General features: G+C 36.0%; 1 protein-coding gene across 4 annotated transcripts in view; it reads right to left on the bottom strand.

Moving 5' to 3' along the window:
* Positions 1-1,774: 1,774 nt before the first annotated feature.
* Positions 1,775-9,808, bottom strand: part of LOC139976020 (centrosomal protein of 104 kDa-like) — a 30,275-nt gene continuing 22,241 nt past the window's right edge. For 3 of the 4 annotated variants that reach the window (XM_071984401.1, XM_071984403.1, XM_071984402.1), the window contains 6 exons: positions 9,548-9,670; positions 8,856-8,916; positions 7,954-8,147; positions 7,423-7,561; positions 6,239-6,367; positions 1,775-5,784 (listed from right to left, as the gene is read on the bottom strand). In XM_071984401.1, coding sequence (XP_071840502.1) covers positions 5,690-5,784; positions 6,239-6,367; positions 7,423-7,561; positions 7,954-8,147; positions 8,856-8,916; positions 9,548-9,670 — 741 coding nt within the window. In that variant the 3' untranslated portion in view covers positions 1,775-5,689. Of the gene's footprint in view, positions 5,785-6,238; positions 6,368-7,422; positions 7,562-7,953; positions 8,148-8,855; positions 8,917-9,547; positions 9,671-9,808 lie in introns of those variants that run through there. The other variant, XR_011795979.1, reaches the window with a different exon arrangement.

Below are 9,808 nucleotides of genomic sequence, written 5' to 3'. Positions count from 1 at the left end.
TTTCGCTCCCAGGTTCTTTCTTGGGCGACTTTTTCTTAAAAAGTAACTATATAGTAGTGTTGTAATGGAGTTTGGAGTTCTCTACTGCATTCGTTATTCCTGTCTTTACAAACACATTTATCAGCCAGAAGTTTATTTGTTTATTTATTTGTTTTATCAAAAAAAAATTACAATGTGAAAGGAAGTCTTCTATAAAGCCTGAATTGGCTTAACAGAGTAGAAGACTCCCTGGTAAGGAAGAAAGATATAATACAAGTTGAATGAGCAGAAAAATACAGATAATTTAAGGAGTAATAACTAGACAGTATAACATTGTCCTAGTTCACAGAGAATTTAGCTATACATGTATAATTACTTAATAAATATAAATATAGCATATAGACCGTATAAGTATGTTGTGATGATGTATTTTCTTATATGCTTCTTAAATATACTCAACGACTTTTTGGTCTTTATATTATCTGAAGTAGCTTTCCTTCTGAAATAACTTTTCTCCTAAGTCATCTTCTTAAACCCAACTACTTTCGTTGACCTGTCTGATCTGATGAATACACACTTGAGACAAACGTAAGAAAAGCTGCATTGGTTTAGGAATATTTTCGATGTTTTATACGCAAGATTATCGGATTGTATGAGGCTAAATATAATACCACATATAGCCACGTATACTGTAACTCTAAATGATGTACTTAATTCTAAATTGACCGGAAAAAGCACCCCCACCCCCCAACAACAGCATGCTGGTTTCTTCCGTGTGTATTTCAGCAAAGAACAGACGTTCATCGTTGCTGCGTTAGTGAGAAGTTACTATAGTAACATCGCATAAAACTCATTGACATGAAGGGATGTGTTCAGGCTCGTAGCCAGGGGGAGGGGGGGGGGGGGGCGAAGGGGGCAGCTGCCACCCCCTAGCTTGAGCATATTTTAAATTTTTTTTAAAATGTTTTTATGATATCGCTAGTAATTTCAAAAGAGAGAATGCTAAGATGCAACTAAGAAGGCCTGGGAAGTGCCATTTCTAGCAATTTGGGAGGCATTTTCAGCCAAAATTTTCTTGTACGCTTCGCGCCAACCCATGGTGGCGCTACGTTTAGATAGTTTGCAATGCCGTATCTACGGCGCTGGTAGTTTGCCTACATTTTCGCCCCTCCCTTGGCAAATTCCCGGCTACGCGCCTGGATGTGTTAGTATGGATATCTAACGACAGAGATACTCTTTGAAGCGAGATTGTTGCCGACAAAAACCCATTTTCATTTCGCTGCTAAACCTAATTCCTAAGTACGCTAAGTAGCTTACATTTACTAAATAATACACCACTTCTACTGTTCAACCTGTTGAAATTTGAAGATCCGATTTTGCACGGAAATACTGTTGCAAGTCGTTAAATATTAATGTTCAAATTGGCAATTTTCTATGCTCTGTACGGTGTTCCCTCAATTTCATGAAAACTGAGGGAAACTTCCCGTTGTTACTTATAGAGACAGGATCCCTGTTAGACCGCAACTGAACATTTGACAAATTCTCGCATAGATACCTTTTGCCTTTGGCTGTGAAAGGAATCAAAACTGGAACCCCACCTATTCCTATTTAACCACGATGTTCCTCCTATAGTACCTATTAATTATCGACACCATGTAATTCCATGGTTACTGTTGCTATGGTAACCATAGGTTGCAGCAGCCAACTGACTACAATATATCCGGCATCCCCACGTACAATACATGTTTATGAATGGGATAATAACAGCAAGAAGAAGGACAAACATATATGAAAGCAATTTTCCATTTTCACTTGTAATTTATTTCAGAACTATTTTGTGAATGCACAACTGCTAAACAAATATATTTTTTTCAAAGTCTCGATTATCGCCTCTTACTGATTCCTCCAATATGATGTTTGCTTTTAATATGTTTACTAAGTTAATGAACATTTGTTAAATACCTCAATTTAACTCATTTTAATAATTGGTGCGCTGTTTTCTTTCTCACAGAGATTGACAATTGTTTACAACTGTTTACCACATTAATGTAGATTATGAATAATCAAACTGTTATTTCTTACCTCTTTAAAATGGTCATGAATATTTAATACCTGTATGCTTCTACAATGAATATACATGAGAATTGGAATATTAATAACACTGCCATATATTACAAATATGTACTATAATTCTACATATCCCATATTTTGCTACTTGAGAATGTCTCTATGTGAACATTTATCTTTATCTAACATCTGAAAACGATTATGTAAATAAGAATGCCCGGAGAGAGTTAAAAATCTGCAAATATGCTTTTGATAAAAACAGCTAAAAGGCAACATCAGTGGCAACAATCATGCCGCTGATTTTGAGACGAAAAGGACAAAAAGTAAGAAAGTTAGAATCCCTGTTTTGGATACTAACAAATTGATCGACATTGTGAATTATTTTATATGAAGTATATATTTATGAAGTGTAAAAAAATCACTGAATTAATCCAGTGTTTTAATAAAGTAAGTTAAAATTTGTACTTTCTTCCCTCGTGGCATTCTTCTAAAACACAACTTGGGAAATGATAAAGCATTGCATAACTGTCATGGATATCTGAGGAAGTTGTGTGTTTCTATGGTTTCAAGAAAATTCAAAGGATCAACATACACTAAGTGCTGAGAAAGACCTGGGCCCTATTTCATTAAGAATACTTACGAAACTTCTTAAATAATTCTTCGTAAGTCACTTAAGAAGTTTTAACAAGAAATAGTTCATATCTTACGAAAGATTAATCTTCTTAAGTCCAAGATAAGAATGTTCTTAACTTTTATGAAATAGGGCCCCTGGTCATCATGGACGGATCTTCAAGGTGAATTGTCAACTCCCCACAGCCTGTTCATGTCTTATAATGAACACAGTCTTTGGCAGTGGTACATCATTTAGTTGACATCTGGCTATTTTATTTTTGTTATAGAAGGATAGAGATTTAATTCTTTCAGTTACAAAGATCATGTTATGTGATCATCCACATGAAAAGGAAATCCAGTGGTAGAACTTGACAGTTGAACAACAGGTGTAGGACTATAAATGAAAGTTATGCCAGCCCCTGTGCATATAAATAAACAAATACACACAAAAAGGTGCATGCCACTTAATTGTATCACAGGTAAAGTATCCCCCCTCACCTTAACCCTAACGTCCACCCCCAATACTCCCCCATCCACTCCAACCTAACCCTAAATGCCCGACTGCAAATCAGGAAACATTAGGGGCCTGTCACTTAAATGGATCACAGATCAAATTTCTCCCTAGCCCTATCCCTAATGACCCCCTCCCTTCTCTCTCTAACTCCAAGCCCCCTTAACTACACCTGCCTATCACGCACCCTCCAATATAACCCAAATTACACCTCACCCACCCCTTCTTAACTTTCATTCCAGGATTCCAGCGATACACTTCTTATTTCTACATATCCTGAGAGATTTAAGCTCACTGGCACAGCAAACAAACCTAAAAATAATCAAAACTTTTTTAAAAGCAAATGTTTACTGTACATCTGTAACAACTACATGTGCTTTCTACAATACTTGAATAAAAACGAATTCTTTGTTTAAAAAAATGTACACCTAATACTCAGCTATCATGTAATGACACAATACACTTACATAAATACATATATTACAGATAATTGTTGAAGTCACAGATGGTGCTATGGTGGGTAAGAGTTAGAATTCAGACATGAAGAATTTGCCCACTAGCAATAGCTAACTAATTTGCCCACTTGCCATAGCTTACTAATTTCAACACTTTCTGGAGCTCAGCTCACGGTAACTTTATCTCTGCTGTAAACAGATTATGCCCCGTGAACAAGCAGAGTTGATTTGCTCACGCCTTTATTTACATGCAGCTTCCGTCATCCTTCTATGCACCGAGGCCACGTTTATATTACGTACCAGACCCCATACCTTTTTTTTTCCAGATTTTAAAACAACTTGAAGATGAATTGATCTGAACCTCTGTGCATTCATTTTAGCCCCTGTGCTTGTTATCAGACCATGTTCTCATGATCACTTGAACAGGAAGATCACGTTTGTCTAATAAAAGATGAGGTGCAAAATCATGAGTTTTGTGATGTGATGGGCTGCTATCAATACCTCTACTAATGTGTCTATTTTCCCGCATAACAAACAACAATGGTGTTAAAGGTCACCTCTGATCCTAATCTGCATTTTCATTACAACACACAGAGTCTGAGGTATGCAGAGGTATGGTCATTCTTTGACCCCAGTCTATTGTAGGATTTCAGCTGGAAAACCGGTCTACAACCCAGATGGTGGTTTGCGGGCTCAAGCTTATAGCTAATGGGCACTTTCTTGGTATGTCTTTAAAACATTAAATTATGATGTTATAGCATACATGGAATTTCAAAAGATCACAGCTTCAAAAAGATTGCAAGAAATATGATTACTATATTCAAATGTCTTCACTAAATTTTTTTTTCTTGGATAAAAAGCAAATATTTTATGAAAGTGGAAGTGACAAACAAAGGTAATTTGGCAGATATAAAAAATATTTTGCCATCAATTTTGATAAACATTTCAAGGTGAGTTCAGAAGAATTGTAAAAATATCTTAAATACATGTATTGGTGAATACAAAGGTTGTACTTATGGGATAAGGAGGTGTTCAGTTGTAACAATATAAAGTATAGTAGATGGAGAGTCTTAACAGTATTAACCCCAAAATGGGTCACAAAATCCTTTGGGTGGGTAGCTGGATCTTTCAGGACGTAAATAAATTTATGTACAGCTTTGGAAGATTGCCGCACTGAGATCGATGAAGTGAATTTTTAAGACCAAATCCATACTCCAGACTAGATTTCATGCATTATAAACTTTGATTCTGAAGGGTGGGTGTCTAGTGGGATGTGGCTCAGTCCTAACAGCAGATCGTGGGTGATGCATCCTAACATTTGATGGTCCACTGTTGAAGTTTATTCATTTTATTTTGCAGTTTTTTGATCTGTGATATCATATATGAACCTCACCAACAATTGCATTTTTTTTAAACTTTGAATTGTTTGAAGTATTATGAAGTGTTTAAGTCAGTAAGGTATAATTGTGTGATATTTTCTATATACTCTTGTTTTCAATAGTTAGAGGTAAACTCAGTAGGAGAGGTGTCCTTATTGCAACAAGTAAAAACAAAAGACTTGTGTTTGCCATGTATGACATCACAAGTGATTGTGTAAATATACCAATCCAAATCAAATGAACAAGATTCAAAACTTTTTCGGCGATAACTCATACGATATCGAGAGGAGAGGTATTGGTGGACCAAGGCGTGTCTTTTCACCTGCTTTGTGTTAAATATCTTTCAAATCTTAGACCTTGTTATCCATTTTAAGTTTAGAGATGACAACTCAAGCTAAGAATAGATAGTTAATAATTGAATGCACAGTGGTACTTTATATTCCTGGCTACTTTGCTTCGATGGTAATGAATATGCATGGACGTTTATTTCGGTGAGATGCGACATAGTATCGATAGAAACGCTATAGAATGAATATAAGGTTCTTAGGACGAATGATTAAACTCTGAAAGCCCAATAGAATAATAAAAAAACTAAATATATCAATATATGGACAGAGGGGTACAACTCCCATACCAGATGAGACACCTCTGTATTTTGACATTGTCATCTTTAATTCGCTCCTTAACTATCTCCCTTTGACTCCTTTCTTTCCTCTGGTCTGTCGTGGGACCTGTTTCCCAGTGGCACCGGGACCCTTCTTGTCCTTGACTGGCAGTTTACCTTAATGAAAGAATAATTAGTGATTTAAGAAAATCCTTAATGAAAGAATAATTTGTAATTAAAAAAAACAAAATTAAGATTTTTGTTGCAAGGTGTGCTTATAACTACTTTGGAATAGTTTATTTAAAATTGATAAAGGGGTGGGTGGGTATACATCCCCATCAACTACCCCCTGCATCCACACCCATGAAGCAATGATTTTATTATTATTTTTTATTATTGTCATCTTTAATGAGGGTAGTTCTGCTCAGCATAGAAGCACTGCTTTTCCAAAGGAGCCCTTAATACAAACTACATATACAATATTATGCAGTAGAAAAACGGTAAACATCCAAAAGCACAAAAAGGACTGCAAAAAGTTAGACAAACAAATATCAGACATCTAAACAAAATACATAAGTTTTCATGATGATGGATTGATTTACTCCTCATTTTAATCTTTAAAGATTCTTACTTTTCTTTCCTCCTTTTCGGGGATTCAGTGGACAACCATTAGGTCCCATCAGGTGACTCTTCCAGCTCTCGTCATTGGCCGGAATTTGTGTCTCACAGAGTGGACAGCGAGCCATTCCTTCAGCGAGCGCTGAAGGCAGAATGTTTAAAAGTAGATTTAAAATATTCAGTGAGCACAGTCCCAACACAAACAGGTATCAATACCAATTTACCTTTGTCATAGGAACACGTCCATCGTGTGCTCCAAAAGAACTTAAAAGTAAACAGTTTGGTCTCTCTGCATGCTAATACACCGATATTTAATAAAACTACACAAAAATGCAAAGATGCATAACCCTATTATTCACAAACCGCCGGTATGTTCACAGTATTTTATGACAAACAACTGTTAGAAATGTCAAAATTCGCTATGTAAAATGAAGCCATTAAATTAGTCCACGTTATGGTCACTAGAGATGTTAGACTTTGCATGAGAAACTGTTGCTTTGCAAACCAAGCATCAACATTTAAATCTCTGACTATAAGACTTTATACGAAATCTAGCTCCAATGGGAAGCCTGCTTTGTCTTGACCACCCCTTGTTTCTTTATAACCCCATGCTGCGGTGTCTCTCAGCTAGCCGTAAATTCAAAGGACTAAAAACCACCTAATATATATTCCTTAGTGACTGATGATTTAAGCCTACTGCATACTGGATGAAAGTTAGTAAACAACAGCATATAGACATTTCTCACTTTAATCAACATTTCAAATATAAATCACCGTGTAACAAGTGAGAAACTTTCCTGTCAGACTCCATGGGGAAACATTGTTTACTGATTACTTTGTTATTTTCCTGCTACCCAACAGGTAATGCTCTGTAATGCTTGGAAACCCAATTTTAAAACCACCAACTATATAGTTTAGGATCTAGTCTACTTTACATACAGATGTTGACAACTTGTCGTCATTAACTGCTAATGGCAATGATCAGCTAATGGAACCACACAGTTGAGAAATGGGTATAAGAAATACCTCATTAGCATAAAGACTGCACCAACTAATTTGATTTCCAAAGCATACAAGTATCTTTCAAATAATTTACTTCCAGAATTAATTATCTAGCAGAGATTAAGCTTATCTCATATCACAGGATACAGCCGGCTCGGTTGCTCTTGAACCATTTTGCAAGTTAGTTTTACTTACGTTCACATATCTTTTCGGTGACATATCGGTCCAGTTCGGTTTTCTCGTGAGCCTCTGAGCACCTCGGACATTTCGCAAATTTGGTCCTGCTCTCACACTCTGTCAAGAGATGTTCAGTCTGGCCAGAAACTTCCACCACCTAAATTTTATGAGAAGTCAGAATTGTTCAGTACCATGCACCATGTCAAAGAGAAAACCTGCAGCAGCTGCAAACTTCCTTGCAGTAAAGGCTGAGTCATTATCAAATAATAGAGATCTTTGTAGACCATCATGCAGCCTGGCTGCAGCTCCTTCACCATCCAATGTTTTACACAGTGTCTTTATGAGCTGTTTATATTGAGATGATTGTCCTTCCATATTTTGATTCTTGCTATATTTCCTAAGAATGTTTTATACAATGTCTAACTAAGCTGTTTAAATAGAGACCATTTTCCTTCCTGCTATATTTCCTAAGATCATCAAGCATCCTGTCTGATATAACATTATTTCTGAAACATATTAAATCCAGGTAATGAAAGTTTTATCACTTACCTGTTTACATTTAGGACATTTCTTCAGCATAGGACACTGTTTCCAGTAATGTACATCCATTCCTCCATCTCGATATGCCTCATTCTTGTCTCCACAGAAGACGCACTGGTCATCCTCCCCTGCCTCTGATTGCTCTGCGATGCTCGGAGTTCTGGTGGGTATCTTCGTCTTTCCTTTAACCCCAGGACTTATAGCTGTTGTCATTTGTAGAGAGAGGGCAGCACATTGTTATCGTCTTAATAAACAGTCTGTTTACATGTAATACATGCAAGGCAGAATTTTGCATTAAATCTAATTCCTTTTCTTATAAATCTCAATGCAACTCACAACATCAATAAAAACATTTTGTTACTTTTCAATCGACCTAGAAAGACCAAAAAGATTATTTTAATTTGAAACATTTGAAAAGGTCCAGGGGTAAGTTTATTTCTCTTGGGAACAATAAAAGAGGAAAGTGATCAAATCATCTTGGTGAAATGAGCATTTGATCTCTAATATAACAACCAGGGCTCTGGGTCAATTCGATAGCCTGGCAAATATAGAGCAAAAATTGCAGGTTTTAGAATGTCTGGAAAAACTCATGACCCAACGAAAATGTACATAACCTACTCTTTAGTCTCGCCCAACAGTTTTTGCGGACTTTCTTTCCTCCTAGTTTGTGAACCATCGCCCTGGACTATGATGTATCCCTTGGTAGTTGTTCAATGAAGCAAATTTAACCAGCAGTTTTCTTACCGACCAAAGTTAGGATAAATTCGACAGAAGCTTCTTAAAGCTCTGCCTAATTTTATCGATGAGTTGTAATCCTCTGGATTTTTTACGTATTACTTTATGTAATAGGACCCACCGAGTCTATCACTTTTAAAACTAATCATAAATTTAAATCATAAATGGTTGCTCACCTCTTGGTGTTTTCGATTGGTTGCCATTGCTGTTGGTGTTCAGAGAGCCGCCTTCTTTATTCTGCCGACAAAAAACAGCATAACCAATTCAAGAAAAGATTCAAGGTTAGGATAAAAAATTGCAAGACCTTGGAGCTCTTATCATTTCTTATTGGAACATTAGATATGAATACTTAACCTGTTGGCATTATTTATGATATTTTGAAGATGAAATAATAATGTCCATTTATGGTAATGATTATTTACATTTTTGGCATGATGAATTTAAACAAAAATCAATATCTGATATTTAACCAAAGAAAGGAAGGCAGTGCATGTGAAGCTCCTTCATAAATAAAATATAAAAACTTGTTTGGGAGCTTTACACCCCAGATAAGACATTACCTGAATAGCTGGCATAGACAAAGGACATATGAAGAGGGTCAAAGACAAACCTGGTACAGCATAACACTATCCAATTATTACCTGGACTGACAATACACAAATTATATGGCTACACGAATTCAAAATCAGTTTTTAAGAGTGGTCGTACGAAGATCCATTATGTTTTTCATTATTCTATAAGGAACAACATTAAAAAAAAAAAAAAAAAATTGCCATTGCAAATGTAAATGCTAAATGATCCCTGCTAAATTAGTCCCAGCCTATTTTTATCTGTAGCTACTCAGATTAAATATTCTCCAATATCTCACCCTTTTTTTGGCTGCTTCAGCTGCCTGTGTTGCTGCTTTTAGATCAGCCAGTTGTTGCTCTAAGCCCTCAATTTCTTCCTTCTTGGCTTTCTCTCTTGCCAATTTGCCTTTCTTTGTCAAAGCCTAGAACCAGAAAACAAAAGCAAACAAAATGATCTTAAAATTTGACAATTAGCAAACAAACTGATCTTAAATATTTCAATTAATCTGCTAGTTAGCCTAATGGTTTTTAAGATTTAATATCATGTTCTATTTCAAGTG

Source organism: Apostichopus japonicus, chromosome 11 (assembly GCF_037975245.1).
Source record: "Apostichopus japonicus isolate 1M-3 chromosome 11, ASM3797524v1, whole genome shotgun sequence".
Lineage (NCBI taxonomy): Eukaryota > Metazoa > Echinodermata > Holothuroidea > Aspidochirotida > Stichopodidae > Apostichopus > Apostichopus japonicus.
The sequence above is the reverse complement of the archived record's forward strand: the minus strand, read 5'-3'. Positions and strand labels throughout refer to the sequence as shown.